This window comes from Mustelus asterias, chromosome 22 (genome assembly GCF_964213995.1).
Source record: "Mustelus asterias chromosome 22, sMusAst1.hap1.1, whole genome shotgun sequence".
NCBI lineage: Eukaryota > Metazoa > Chordata > Chondrichthyes > Carcharhiniformes > Triakidae > Mustelus > Mustelus asterias.
In genome coordinates this window covers 32,339,524-32,355,866 of record NC_135822.1, presented here as the reverse complement: position 1 = coordinate 32,355,866, position 16,343 = coordinate 32,339,524, and the positions used below count along the sequence as shown (strand labels likewise).

Below are 16,343 nucleotides of genomic sequence, written 5' to 3'. Positions count from 1 at the left end.
ATGGGTTTTTTGACAACTTTTCAAGAGACATCAATTCGACAGCTGATGACATGTCCACCAATAGTGCGGCAAAGAAAATAAGCATGAATTGGAGGAGCACCAAACTCTTGGACAGATCTAGTTCCAGCTCTGGAGCTTGTGGAGGTTACCAAGATTGGGTGGAGAGGCATGTGGGCAACCATGTAGGCATTTGAAAACAAGAATGAAAACTTTAAAATCAAGGTGTTGCTGGAATGAGGAGTTGATTTTGGTTTGTGAGCACAGGGCTCATGAGTGAATGTGACCTGGTTCAATATATTTGCAACCAGAGCTTGGATGAACTCAAGTTTACAAAGAGTTCATGGTGGCAGCCTGGCCAGCAGAGTATTAGAATAGTCAGAACAAGAACAAAGAACAATACAGCACAAGAACAGGCCCTTCGGCCCTCCAAGCCCGTGCCGCTCCCTGGTCCAAACTAGACCATTCTTTTGTATCCCTCCATTCCCACTCCGTTCATATGGCTATCTAGATAAGTCTTAAACGTTCCCAATGTGTCCGCCTCCACCACCTTGCCTGGCAGCGCATTCCAAGCCCCCACCACCCTCTGTGTAAAATATGTCCTTCTGATATCTGTGTTAAACCTCCCCCCCTTCACCTTGAACCTATGACCCCTCGTGAACGTCACCACCGACCTGGGGAAAAGCTTCCCACCGTTCACCCTATCTATGCCTTTCATAATTTTATACACCTCTATTAAGTCTCCCCTCATCCTCCGTCTTTCCAGGGAGAACAACCCCAGTTTACCCAATCTCTCCTCATAACTAAGCCCCTCCATACCAGGCAACATCCTGGTAAACCTCCTCTGTACTCTCTCCAAAGCCTCCACGTCCTTCTGGTAGTGTGGCGACCAGAACTGGACGCAGTATTCCAATGCGGTCGAACCAACGTTCTATACATATGCAACATCAGACCCCAACTTTTATACTCTATGCCCTGTCCTATAAAGGCAAGCATGCCATATGCCTTCTTCACCACCTTCTCCACCTGTGACATCACCTTCAAGGATCTGTGGACTTGCGCACCCAGGTCCCTCTGCGTATCTACACCCTTTATGGTTCTGCCATTTATCGTATAGCTCCTCCCTACATTATTTCTACCAAAATGCATCACTTCGCATTTATCAGGATTGAACTCCATCTGCCATTTCTTTGCCCAAATTTCCAGCCTATCTATATCCTTCTGTCGCTTCTGACAATGCTCCTCACTATCTGCAAGTCCTGCCAATTTTGTGTCGTCCGCAAACTTACTGATCACCCCAGTTACACCTTCTTCCAGATCATTTATATAAATCACAAACAGCAGAGGTCCTAATACTGAGCCCTGCGGAACACCACTAGTCACAGGCCTCCAGCCGGAAAAAGACCCTTCCACTACCACCCTCTGTCTTCTGTGACCAAGATGTGGAGATGCCGGCGTTGGACTGGGGTAAACACAGTAAGAAGTTTAACAACACCAGGTTAAAGTCCAACAGGTTTATTTGGTAGCAAAAGCCACACAAGCTTTCGAAGCTCTAAGCCCCTTCTTCAGGTGAGTGGGAATTCTGTTCACAAACAGAGCTTATAAAGACACAGACTCAATTTACATGAATAATGGTTGGAATGCGAATACTTACAACTAATCAAGTCTTTAAGAAACAAAACAATGGGAGTGGAGAGAGCATCAAGACAGGCTAAAAAGATGTGTATTGTCTCCAGACAAGACAGCCAAGCCAGTTCTCCACCCATCTAGCCACCTCCCCCTTTATCCCATGAGATCCAACCTTTTTCACCAGCCTACCATGAGGGACTTTGTCAAACGCTTTACTAACGTCCATATAGACGACATCCACGGCCCTTCCCTCGTCAACCATTCTAGTCACTTCTTCAAAAAACTCCACCAGGTTAGTGAGGCATGACCTCCCTCTCACAAAACCATGCTGACTATTGTTAATGAGTTTATTCCTTTCTAAATGCGCATACATCCTATCTCTAAGAATCTTCTCCAACAACTTCCCCACCACGGACGTCAAGCTCACCGGCCTATAATTACCCAGGCCATCCTTCCTACCCTTCTTAAATAACGGGACCACATTAGCTATCCTCCAATCCTCTGGGACCTCACCTGTGTCCAGTGACGAGACAAAGATTTGCGTCAGAGGCCCAGCGATTTCATCTCTCGTCTCCCTGAGCAGCCTTGGATAGATTCCATCAGGCCCTGGGGATTTGTCAGTCTTTATATTCTCTAACAAACCTAACACTTCCTCCCTTGTAATGGAGATTTTCTCCAACGGTTCAACACTCCCCTCCGAGACACTCCCAGTCAACCCATCCCTCTCCTTTGTAAACACCGACGCAAAGTATTCATTTAGGATCTCCCCAACTTCTTTGGGCTCCAAGCATAATTCCCCACTTTTGTCCCTGAGAGGTCCGATTTTTTCCCTGACAACCCTTTTGTTCCTAACGTATGAATAAAATGCCTTGGGATTCTCCTTTATCCTGTCTGCAAGGACATTTCGTGACCCCTTTTTGCCCTTCTAATTCCCCGTTTGAGTTCTTTCCTACTTTCTTTGTACTCTTCCAGAGCTCCCTCCGTTTTTAGCTGCCTGGATCTAACATACGCCTCTCTTTTCTTTTTGACCAGTCCCTCAATTTCCCTGGTTATCCACGGTTCTCGAATCCTACCCTTCCTATCCTTCTTTTTTACAGGCACATGCTTGTCCTGCAGCCCTAACAACTGTTCCTTAAAAGACTCCCACATGCCAGATGTGGATTTACCCTCAAACAGCCTCTCCCAATCAAGAGCTGCCAATTTCTGCCTAATCCCACTAAAGTTAGCCTTTCCCCAATCCAACACCTTACCCTTGGGACACCACTCATCCTTTTCCATCACTATCCTAAAGCTAACAGAATTGTGGTCACTATTTGCTACATGTTCCCCAATCGAAACTTTGAAGACCTGACCGGGCTCATTCCCCAGTACTAGGTCCAGTATAGCCCCCTCTCTAGTCGGGCTCTCTACATATTATTCCAAAGAACCCTCCTGTACGCATTTTACAAATTCCTCCCCATTCAGAGTCCCAGCTCTCAGCGATTTCCAGTCTACACCAGGGAAATTGAAGTCTCCCACTACAACAACCCTATTTTTCCTGCACCTATCCAGTATCTCCTGACATATCCGTTCTTCCACTTCCCTTGGGCTGTAGTATACCCCCAACATAGTGACTGCGCCACTTCCCTTGGCCTGTAGTATACCCCCAACATAGTGACTGCGCCCTTCCTGTTTCTAAGCTCCACCCAGAGTGACTCGTTACACGACTCCTCTGAATTGTCCTCCCTCTGCACCGCTGTAATATGCTCTCCAACTAATACTGCTACTCCCCCACTTCTTTTGGCCCCTCCTCTGTCTCGCCTAAAACACTTGTACCCCGGAATATTCAGCTGCCAGTCCTGTCCCTCTTTCAACCAAGTCTCTGTCACCGCAACCACATCGAAATTCCTCGTGAGCACTAAGGCCCTATGTTCGTCTGTCTTACCTGCTACGCTCCTTGCATTGAAGTATAAGCACTCCAGACCTCTAGGTCCAGTGAGGTCATCCTCCCCCAGAGTGCTCTTCTTCTTTGCCAGCCTTGTCCCAGCCCCAAGCTCGTCCTCAGCCTCTACACTTGTAGACCTAATATTTTGATCCCCACCCCCCTGCCATACTAGTTTAAACCCCCCTGAACTGCACTAGCAAAACTCCCAGCCAGGATATTCGTGCCCTTCCAACTTAGTTGTGACCCGTCCTTCTTGTACAGGTGCCATCCTCTCCTGAAAACTTCCCATTGATCTAGCAAAATGAAGCCCTCCCTCCTGGACCAGTCCTTTAGCCAAGCATTCAATTGTACTAACTCCCTATTCTTAGCCTCACTGGCACAAGGCATTGGGAGCAGCCCAGAGATGGCCACCCTGGAGGCCCTACCTTTTAGTCTATTTCCCAACTCCCTGAATTGCTCTCGTAGGATCCCCCTGCTCTTCCTATCTACGTCATTTGCACCAATGTGTACAATGACATCCGTTTCTTTATCTTCCCCTTTTAAGATGCCTCCTATCCACTCGGTGACATCCATTACCCCAGCACCAGGTAGGCAGACTACCATCCTGGAGTCCCGTTCGCACCCACAGAATCGCCCGTCCGTGCCTCTAACCGACGCATCCTCCACCACTATTGCTCTCCTAACCCCTCTCTTTCCTTTCCGGGCCACAGAGCCTGACTCTGTGCCAGTGACCTGGTCACTGTGGCTTACCCCTGGAGAGTCATCCTCCTCCACACTATCCAAAACAATATACTTGTTTTGGAGGGGGACAACCACAGGTGACCCCTCCACTAATTGCTCACTCCCCTCCCCTCTCACACCTGTCGCCGAGCCCTTCCTATTATGAGAGACAGTCACTGGAGTACTCTCTGGTACATTACCCTTCTGACCTTTACTCCTCCTAACTGTGACCCACGTGTCTTCCTCCCGATGCCCCGGTGTAACTAGTTCCCTATAACTCATGTCAATTATTCTCTCATTCTCCCTGACTAGACCAAGGTCAGCAATCTGCAGCTCCAGTTCCGTGACGCAGTCCCTCAGGAGCTGCAGTTCCACGCACCTGGCGCAAATGTGGTCCTCCGGGAGGCTAGGTGTTTCCAGGAACTCCCACATCCCACACCGGAAGCACCGAACTGGCCTATCATTCATAGTTACCCTTATCCTATATAGGTTTGGATAAAAAATAACTTACCTTGCCTCGCCCTTTCTGCCTAAGCCCTGTGAGCCAAAGCCCTGACAGCTTTCACTCAGCTTCCCACTCACTACACTGCCCGCTCCCGACACTGCCCGCTGTATACTGCAGCCTACCTTTTATACTTTGCGCGCTTAAAAAACCCTTCCCAGACTCCTTAGCAGCCCACTTCCAGTTTTCACTTTAAACTTAAGAAAAATACTACTACAAAAGTAAAGGCCAAAAACAAACACACACTAACTGACTAATTAAATAAATAAATAATTCAATCACTCTCTCACCAGCACTTTAAGTCAGTCAGGACTGGACTTAAAATAAAAATCATTCATGGGATGTGTGTGTCACTGGCTAGACAAGTATTTATTGCCCATCCCTAATTATCCTTGAGAAGGTGGTGGTTAGTTGCCTTCTTGAACCGCTGCTGTCCATGTGGTGCAGGCACACCCACAGTGCTGCTAAGGGGGGAGTTCCAGAACTTTGATCCAGCAACAGTGAAGGAATGGTGATATATTTACAAGTCAAGATGGTGTATGAATTGCAGGGAAACTTGTAGTTGGTGGTGTTCCCACGTGTATGTTGCCCTTGTCCTACTAGATGGCAGTGGTCGTTTATTTGGAAGGTGCTGTCTAAGGAGGTTTATTGAGTTCCTGCAGTACATCTTGTAGATGGTATACACTGCAGCCACTGTGTGTTGGTGGTGGATGGAGTGAATGTTTGTGGATGGGGTGACATCAAGCGGGCAGTTTTCACCTTGATGGTGCCAAGCTTCCTGAGTGTTGCAGGAGATGCACTAATCCAGGCAAGTGGAGGACCCCTTCGCACTCCTGACTTGTGTCTTGTAGATAGTGGACAGGTTTTGGGCAGTCAGGAGGTGAGTTACTTGCCATAGGATTCTGAGCTGCTGACCTGCTCTTATAGCCATGGTTTTTAAATGGCTAGTCCAGTTCAGTTTCTGGTCAATGGTAACCCCCAGGATGTTGATAGTGGGGAGATTTGGCAATGGTAATGCCATTGAATGTCAAGAGGCGATAGTTAGATTCTCTAAATTGTCATTGCCTAGCATTTGTGTGGCGCAAAGGTTACTTGCCACCTGTTGGCTAAAGCCTGGATATTGCTCAGGTCTTGCTGCATTTGGACATCGACCACTTCAGTATCTGAGGAGTTGCAAAAAGGTGTTGAACATTGAGCAATCATCCCACTACTGATTTTATGATGGAAGGAATGTCATTGATGAAGCAGCTGAAGATGGTTGTGCCTAGAATACTACCCTGAGGAACTCCTGCAGCGATGTCCTGGAATTGACCTCCAATACCCACAATCAATCAGTAGAGAATTATTGCCCCCGATTCCTATTGACTCCCGTTTTGCTAGGGCTCCTTGATGCCACGCTCATTTGAATACTGTCCTGATGTCAAGGTCCCTCTCAACTCACCTCAAAAGCTTAACTGTATCCTTCAGGACTAACATACAATATAAAGCAAAATGTTTCTTCCAAGTTTTACTTCCTGAAAGTTGAACTGAGATTTGCCAGTTGCCTTGAGAGTCCATCTTCATTACTTCTAATAAAACCCTTAATATCAATGAGACATCATAATTAGCATCAATATTTAATTAAAAAGCCAAGCTCCCACCTCAATCAAATTTACTATGGCACTATAGCTCTCAAAAACCAAAGGACACAAATTAAAATGAAAAAGGAGGAAGTCAGGTGGAATTTCTTTCAAATATATTGAACAGAGAAGACCGCTGTACAATTAGATTTTGCAAGAAAGAATTTTACGAGCTTTCTGCTGAATAGTGTTAATCTTGGCAGGTCGAGTTAGAGACCTTCAGCTGTTGACTGATTGCATCTTTTTTAAATAGTCTGACCAGAATTTTCACCAAAACAGGATGACTTGGCAGGTCCCGATTCTGGGACTCCCAACCCCATTCCTGGGATATCTGATTTTCGGCAGTGCCTTTAAGGGTTGCTGTTTGGTTTCTGTCAGATGCCCACAACTGGCACTTCCACCCTGGCCCACTCCATTGCAGGGAAAGGAATCCCCTATTTCTCTGCAATTTTAATGGAGTCGGACAAAGTTTTTAAAGATTCGTGGTTCATAGCTCCTCCACAGAGACATGAATCCTGGTCTGCATGAGGGAACCGTTTAAAAGGCAATTTCAAAACGTCCTCTTCATGCCTTTATGCAAACTCTCCCTTTCCAGAATCATGAACATATAGAAACATACATACAAATTAGGAGATGGAGGTAGGAAGAGTTTCAAAAGTTAAGTGAAATAGTTTTCTCTGCTATACACGTCATTAGAAAATTATGAGTTCTGTAGCATGATTTGTGTGTGTTCATTAAGGTGAGTCATGACAGCATTGTGAAGGGAAGATTTGACTACCCATTATGTTATGCATTTTCCAAACATTTACTTGGTATCAGACAAATCAGACAATTTGTAGGAGTGACCAACATTGTGTGTTATGAGAAGAACAATAAATAGCAACTTGGTTTTGCGTGTGCACCTCTTTTTGGATAGTTGCAGGGCAATACTCAAATTTATATTTACTTACTATTGGAGTCAATTCCCACTTCTATTCCAAATGAATGCATATACATGTGTATTTTACCATTTTTCACCTTACTTTTTTAGTCGTTTATAAATTTACCCCATCTTAACTCCAGAAAGCCTGGTTAAAGTGGCTAATTTTTAAATAACAACAATAGGGTCTGGAAGAGGTACTCTCAGGGAAGGGAGTCTTGTTAGATTAAACCTTGTTGCTACCAGCAGAGTGGGTTGAATAATGACAGAGCTAGATCATTTAGTATGCTATCATACTCTTGCATTGTAGGTTGTTAATAAAACTTTTATGTTTTGAAACTAAACATCCTAGAATCTCTTTGTGCAAGGGGTCAAATCTTACACACATTACTTACAGGGTTCAAGAGACAATTTGATGGGTTGCTGTAGACCAAAGGAACTAAATGTACAAATGTTTGTAAAGGGGTTTACTCTGATCTAATCTATAAAACCTTAATTGGGTCTAATGATCTTTTCTCATTTCAGAAAATAGAAAAAAGGTTCAATTTAGTATCAAAATGGCAAAGAATTGAGACCATCGAGAAATGCAATTTAAATTACAACCTTTGAATGGGTCCAGCTGGTTTACATCAATAGTTACTCAGAAATGGGACTCCCATTACACCCCCAAACTCCCAGAGGTCTCCCACAGGCCTCAAATTACTCTCCCACCCTGCCTAGTCTGCACAGTGCCCCCCTTCCCCAAACACTCCTTTAGTTCCCTTACCCACCCCCTCTCCCCCCTGGGGTCTGCCCCAACACCCCCATCCTCTCCCCCCAACTACTCCCCTGCATCCCCAGGGTTTCCCAACTACTGTCTCTGCCACAGGGCTCTCCCCACAACCAAGGAACTACACTCCCTGATGGGAATGCACCAACTTGCAAGATTCTCCCACTCCCCTCACCAGGTCAGACTCACAGCCACCCTCTCATCTAAGAATCATAGAATCCCTACAGTGCTTAAAAGGCCATTTGACACATCAGATCTGCACCGACTCCCTGACAGAGTATCTTACCCAGACTCTCTCCCCTGCCCTATCCCTGCAACCCCATCCATTTCCCATGGATAATCCATCTACCGACACATCTTGGAATACGAAGGGGCAATTCAGCATGGCCAATCCACCTTGCCTGCACATCTTTGGATTGTGGGGGGAAACCAGAGCACCTGGAGGATACCCACGCAGATATAGGGAGAATGTGCAAACTCCACAGACAATCACCCGAGGCTGGAATCGCATCCAGCGCTGTGAGGCAGCAGTGCTAAACCCCTGCCACCCACCCCGTGCCTGAATCGAAAGGTTACAAGAGACAGGATCCAAAAAATGTTGAGATACAAAACTGGCATTCAGAATTTGATTGCAACTCTGAGGAAGTTCAGGTCCATTGCTTTCCAAACTATGACAAATGTGGTTATTTGTGAATAATTGAGTAATAAGCAATTTCTGTTTTTGTTTTCAGAAACAGTTTCTACTGCTCATAATTATAGTGAGATTATATAAGACTATAAGTTAGCAACTGCAGTAATCATTTCTCAGTGGGCATTATTAACACATTTTAAATAAATAGGAAAAATCAGGACATTTAAAAAAACGTGAATGGGAGTGGAGTTTGTATTAACCCGCAGACTGCTGGCAAGGCACAGAAACATTTCTCTTTCTTTACACTGATAAAACTAATCACAGGTAGATTTACTGCTATTATCATACTCCTATACTGCAAACAAATACTGTTATTTTAACCAAATCATTTATATCCCTGATTACAGGTCCTTCATTTTTGAAGTTGTAACTATGTTCAAGATATTGGGTAAAAAACCTTACTGAAAAACTTTCTACAGTCAAAAAATAAAGTTCTTGCATCAATGGTGGAGCCCTATGTTTGAGAAGAAACATTGTTAGTTCAGAAAACAAGATACCTATTAGTAGTGCATCAAATACAACGACACAGGTTGTACTTTTATATCCACAAGTGTATGACAAACATTTTTTTAGTTTCAAGGGAAGGAAACATCCTGTGATTCATGTGTGATGATGCCATCTGTGAATAATGCAAGAATACATTTCAAAGTGATTTGCAAAAAATTGCTCAAAAAATGTTTTGGTCCTTTCCAGTTCTACAGAGTTGGCAATGAGTATTCAACAAAGCCACTTCGATTTCAGGAATATTGTGAAGAAAATTATTAAAGCATCTATATCAAAATGAGTAACACTCAAAGGAGGCAACAGCCATCTGGAGAGACAGTCTGAAATGCATATGTGATCTTTTCTTGAAAGAATTATTCCTCCTCCTTGAGTTGTAGAGTATAATTATTTTACACTGACTGACTTCAAATCTGTTTTTTAATGTTACGCTCATATTTTGGGTCATTAGAATATAATAATATTCTTTCAGCTGTTCAGTGATTTAATCACCAGTGGATTCCATATTCAGGCAACTGCTTTCTGGGTAGTGACAGCAGTCACATAACCAGGGATTGCAAGAATGCAGCATTCCATAACAAAGGACAGAATTCTCCCATTTGAGACTATGTGCAGTGGCAGGTGGCTCCAGTGGTGACTGCCCCACTGACCCAGAATAGTGGGATCTTGCGCCAGATTCAGCACTCAGAACCTTATTAATTATGCAGAGGCAACTTTCCTGGTAGGCCTGTAGCTGATTTGTCAGCCCACCCTCAGCTGGTAGGTTCTAAGGTCCCAGCACTATATTTAAATACTAGTCTAGCACATTTATATCACTCTCTCCAGTACGTGTCTTCACAAGATCATACAGGATGTTTGGAACCCAAAGGCAAAAGGCTAGCATCCTTAAAAAGGCAGCAGCATCGCCTTACAGTGCCCTTAAGGTCCTTTTTTGGGGACTGCAGACCCAATGGCATGGTCACCCAATGACCCAATACCCAAGGAATGGCTCAAAAAAAAAAAGCACACCAACCTCATTTCTCCAGACTAGAAGGTTGTTGTTTAGGAGGTCAACATGTCTGATCCATTCGCAGATAGATATATAAATACTCACTCTCTCAACAGGACATTCACAACACCACCACCACAACATCTCTCTTGTTTCTCCAACTTCAATCTCTGTCCCTTCTGGGTAAGGCACATCACACAAAGGGGACATGCATTTCACCCAGCGACTGCTCCATCCCCTCGCATCACATCTCTTTCTTTTGCCCCAATACAGGCCAAACTTGTGCACAATTGAGAGGAAGCCAGACAAGGGGAAGGAATGATCAATGGCCTCACCTAGTTCGAAGAGGCTGCTGCAAAGCTTGCCAGCAAGTACCGAGATCACTCCTATAGTGATACAGAGCCTGGTCTCTAACAACAACCTGGCATGGATCTCAGCTCCATTACTTCACCCAATCCTGCAATTCAAAGTGAGTGTAATATATTCTGAATTTGCTTCAGCTCATCCACTAAAACTGTCCTTTTGCACGGAAAAGCAGATCACAGCCAACTACTGGCCCAGCAGTCCTGAGCCTCAAACAGTCTGAGGATGAGGGGGCTCAGGAAAAGCCGTCACTGAGCTCACCCGCACCCTCCCTGCAGGGGTGTAATTCAAAGTTAGGCTCTGTGTCATTTTCTGGAGAATACTTCACAGACACCTTCCCACAGCAGTTGGAGACAGGGACATCTGAGGTCTCTGGCACTCGAGGTCTGCTGCAGACCAGTCACCTGTTCGGTCCCAGACAGATGAACTGCCTCTGGAAGCAGCTGACATCTCACTGTTGGAAATACAATGGGAAGCAGCAGTACATTGGGCAGAGTTTCACTCAGAGTAGAGTGAACAATGGAAGAGTCCTTCTATGTCCTGTTTGATTGTGTGGCTCCGACATGTGAGCACTTTGAGGTCACTATGGGAAGATTGGCAATTACCATGGAGACCTTGGTCCAGCAGGCCCTGCCAGCTTTGCACTCAATCATGCATTCATGGCCACACTCTGGTGGGCACTATCAGGATGTAGACCACTTTGACCTCCTTCCAGGTGCCCCATCTTCTCCATGTATCATACCGGGGCTTTCTGGCAGCCTCTAATTCTCTAATCTCCCTTGTAAGCCATGGTTTGTCTACAGTTCCCTTTCCATTCTTGCACCAAGTAGGAATAAACAACTTTGAGTTCACCTATTCATTCCTTGAATGCCAGCTATTGCTTGTCCACTGCCCTTCTTTTCTGTAATGTTTCCCAGTCCATCTTTGCCAACATATGCTCATATCATCATAGTTACCTTCACTAAGAATCAGGACCCTGGTCACAGAATCAACTACCTCACTATCCACCTTGATAAAAAATGCTGTCATATCATGATCACTGATCCCCCAAGGGTTCTCTCACAACTAATCCTTTCTCATTGCACAATACCCAGTCTGAGATGGCCTGTTCTCTTCTTGGTTCCTCAATGTATTGGTCCAGGAAACCATCTTGTATACACTCCAGAAATTCTCCTTCTATTGTACCGTGACTAATTTGGCTCACCCAATATATGTGCAGATTAAAGTCACCCGTAATCATAAATGCTCCTTAATCACATGCATCTGATTTCCCACCTAATGCTACTCCCATCATTACCACCTTTTCCATTCTGTATGTCCTTCCTAAACACTGAATAGCCCTCAATGTTTAGTTCCCATCTTTCATCTCCTTGGAGCCATGTCTCCATAACTCCAACAATGTCATATCCATTTACCTCTACCTGCCCAACTAATTCATCCATTTTATTTCAAATGCTCTGAGCGTTCAGGTACAAAACCTTAAGGCTAGTCCTTTTAATATATCTTGTCCTGTTCCTACTATTTTTTAGTACGTCCTTACCTGATTTCTTTGCCAATCACTTTGCTTATTCTCCTTGCTGTCTTTTTCTCTAGTTTTTGGTTCTCCATGTTCTGAATCTTTACATAGGTTCCCATCCCCCTGCCATACTAATTTAAATCCTCCCTAACCACTCCAGCAAGGACCCCCACCGCCCCCCCCCCCCCCCCCCCCATGCCCCAGGAATCTGAAATCCTCCCCCTCAGACCATCTTTTCAGCCACGTATTCATCCTATGTATCTTGCTGCCTTTACTCTGACCAACACGTGGCACCGGTAGTAAATCTTAAGATAACTACCTTTGAGGTCCTACTTTTCACTTGCTTCCTAGCTCCCTATATTCTGTTTTTAGGACCTCATCCCTATTTTTAACCTATGTCGTTTATACCAATCTGTACCACGCCAACTGGCTGTTCACCCTCTCCCTTCAGAATGTCCTGCAACCACTCTGAGACACCCTTGACCCTAGCACCAGGGAGGCAACATAACATCCTGGAGTTTCTGGCCACAGAAACGTCTATCTATTCCCCCAACAAAATTGAATCCCCTATGACTATTGCATTTCTATGCCTTTTGCTCCTCCCCTGTGCAGCAGAGTCAATCATGGTGCTACAAATTTGACTGCTGCTATTATCCCCTGAAAGGCTCCCAACAGTATCACAACAGCATATCTGTTTTTGCAAGGAAATAGCCACAGGGGATTCCTGCACTGTCTGTCTAGTCATCTTGCTCTGCCTGGTGGTCACCCATTTCTTTTCTGCCTGTGGGGTCTGAGCCTGCAGTCTGACCACCTCTCTCCATTTGCTACCCGCAGATTTGGCATTCCGCCTCATCCTTGCGATGAGAGTCGGCATTCCCCCCATCTCCCCACCCCATGATCAGAGCCGGCATTCAATACACCCCACCCCGCAACTGAAACAAACAATTAATGCTGGCACTCCCCACTTCCCTGCATCGGACCCCTTCCTGCCAATACCCCACTCAAACAGCTATCACTGGCATCCACAGCTCCCTCGCCTGCTTTCATACCACCACAAATAAATTAATCCCTTCCCCATGAGGCTCCCATTCAAGTCCACCCCCAGGCACTGCCCCCTGCGCAGGTTGGCAGAGTGAGATTGGAGCCAACCTGTGCCTAGGGACAGTGTTACAGACCATTTCCTTGCCATGTCTCTCTCTCTCCCACAGGGGCTATAATCAACTTTACGCCCTCAGGGGGAATTCTATGACAGGTTCAAGTCTGGGTGAATCTGTTGTAAACCTCGCCAATGTGACATGTAAATACAGCTAGAGGTAAATATATGTACTTCCTATAGGGTGGTATGGTGACACAGTGGTTAGCACTGCTGCCTCAGCGCCAGGTGCTTAGGTTCAATTCCCGGCTTGGGTCATTGTCTGTGTGGAGTCTGCACGTGGCTGTTTCCTCTGGATGCCCCGGTTTCCTTACACAGTCCAAAAGACGAATTGGTTAGGTGCATTGGCCATGCTAAATTCTCCCTCAGTGTACCGAACAGGTGCTGGAGTGTGGTGACTAGGGGATTTTCACAGTTACTTCATTGCAGTGTTAATGTAAGCCTACTTGTGACATTAAAATAAACTTCGAACTTTAAAACACGACTAGAACGACATACAATTCTGGCCTCACCAGTGTTTCATACAATTCCAATGTTATGCCCTTGGTTTTATACACTATATCTCTGACATTGAAGGAGAGCATTCCATATGTCTTCTTTCCAAGTTTGTCTACTTGAACTGCTGCCTTTAGGGACCTGTGTACTTGTACAGCAAGATCTCTCACTTCCTCTATCCCTCTTAGTATATTCCCATTTATTGTGTACTCCCTGTAACTGTTTGACCTCCCTAAATGCATGACCTCACGCTTCTCTGTGTAAATCTATTTGCCACTTTACCACCCACTCCATTCACCCATCTATATTGTTTTGGAGATTATAGCTATCCTCTACTTGGCCAATCATTGTGTCATCTGCAAATTTCCCAATATGGTCCCCCACATTCACGTCCAAATCGCTAATACATAACGCAAACAGGAATGTTTAGTTGTAGCTGGTACTAGTTTTCACAAGCACAGTAAATTGCAATATATATAAGATGAGTGTAAATATTTCTCCCATTTGAATATATTATTAATTATATATGAATGATTTAGCTTTTTCTGTAACACAGTATGAAATATTCAGTGTGTATTAAATGTATTTAATCTTATTCATGGGGTATTGGTTAGTGCACATTGCCATTTTCAAACTTGCAGCCCACTGAGAAAAATGAGGGTCACTCATGCAGCCCACTCACTATCCTAGTGTTATGGTGAAATTAAAGTGATGGACACAAAATGGTTAGCTGGCACACAAAATGGACTCTGGGAAGGGACATTAAAAGGCACCGACTTTGGGCACAGAAATTACACCAAGAGTTAAAACCTGCAGTATCTGAATTGCTGCAGGAAACTGGTCAGACCTTGAGGCACTTTAAGACCTGAGATAAAGAGCAGACCCAGAACAATGAGTTTGATACCAAGGTCAGCCACTGATGGGGACATAAATGCATAAATGTAACAAGATCAGCCACTGATGGGGACATAAATGTATGTATATCGAAACCAGTCATTGATAGAGGACATAACTGCATGAATGTATCCATTCTATGTACAATGATGTGTTAACTGTCCATGTCCATACCTGTCTGCTTGTAACGATGTGTTAACTGTCGATGTCCGTATCTGTCTACTCAATTTGTAACGATGTGTTAACGGCTAATGTCCGTACTGACTATTGCCTAAAAAGTATAAGAGATGCTCAACTACCATTGTGTAGTTGAAAAGGTAGCTGCCAAGTACTGCGGAGTACCAGTGCTTTCTCCCAAAGCTTTGTCCGAAATAAAACTGTTTTGTTGAACCTCCAAGTCTGACTCCGAAGTGGTAAATTTCCCACAACGCTAGGTTCCCAAACTGCATTAGAGAGAGAGAGAGAGATGGCAAATGACACAGGTGGTGTAGAGAAATTCTTTAACAGAGGAAACAAGCTGAGGACTGCTCTCTTTCTCTCGGAATAAGCATGTTGCTTGGTTCAAGAAGCAATTTCTGCCAGAAAACTACCAGTAAACCAAGATCATAGAATCCCTACAGTGCAGAAGGAGGCTATTTGGCCCACTGAAATCGGCACAGAACCTCTGACAGATCATCCTACCCAGGCTCACCCACCGCCCTATCCCCATAACCCTGCGTATTTTCCCGGCTAATCCACATAACCTACACACCTTGGGACACTAAGGGGCAATTTAGCATGGTCAATCCACCTAACCTGCATACCTTTGACTGTGGAAGGAACTGGAGCACCCGGAGGAAACCCATGCAGACATGGGAGAACGTGCAAACTCCACACAGATAGTCACCCAAGACTGGAATCAAATCTGGGTCCTTGATGCTGCGAAGCAGCAGTGATAACCACTATGCCACCGTAAAGAGATCACATAATAATTGCAACAGCTGACTGTATCCAATAAAACAGCTAACCCAAAATGGCCACAACGTTTAAATCTATACCTCAAAGACACTAACCTTTTTAAAAAAAATTACTGTACTTTAATTCCCTTTATTTATCATATCTGTTTAATTGTGTGAGCCCTAATAATTATATGATGGCTGCATGCTTGATGTTGTATTTTTAAGCTGGTTTCTCAGGTTTAAGGGTTAATAAATTTGCTCTCACTGACTCAAAAAAAAACCTTGTGTGATTAGCTCCTTATTGTTCACAGCTTAAAAGATAAATAGGTTCTGATTTAAAAAGGACACATCCTCGTGGAAAATAAATTTAAAACTTTTGTTGCGACCAACCAAGAAGGTTGATTAAAGGGGAGCCAATTTACCCTTGCACATCTGGTTGTGCAGCCAAAAACACTTTGCTCAGTGGACTAACTTCCAATCTGCTGAGATTGTTCTACAAACTAGGGAATTCTGGAAAACTGTAATGAAGCACATCCACTGCAGTTACTTCCTTTAGAACTCGAGGACGTAGGCCATCAGTTCCAAGGGATTTCTTAGAGTTTAGTCCATTAAGGTTCTCTAATACTTTTTCCCTTGTTAATATGAATGACCTTATGTTCCCTTTTTTTTTTAGTAGCCCCTTGGTTACCCTCCATTTCTGATTTGTGAAGACATACACAAAACAT

The 16,343-nt window shown here is 44.5% G+C and overlaps 1 protein-coding gene across 1 annotated transcript in view; it reads right to left on the bottom strand.

The window, feature by feature from the left end:
- Positions 1 to 16,343, bottom strand: part of disp3 (dispatched RND transporter family member 3) — a 249,008-nt gene that overhangs the window by 129,649 nt on the left and 103,016 nt on the right. The window contains exons 7-9 of the mRNA XM_078239103.1: positions 11,054 to 11,065; positions 7,263 to 7,293; positions 660 to 698 (exon numbers count right to left, since the gene is read on the bottom strand). Coding sequence (XP_078095229.1) covers positions 660 to 698; positions 7,263 to 7,293; positions 11,054 to 11,065 — 82 coding nt within the window. The remainder of the gene's footprint in view (positions 1 to 659; positions 699 to 7,262; positions 7,294 to 11,053; positions 11,066 to 16,343) is intronic.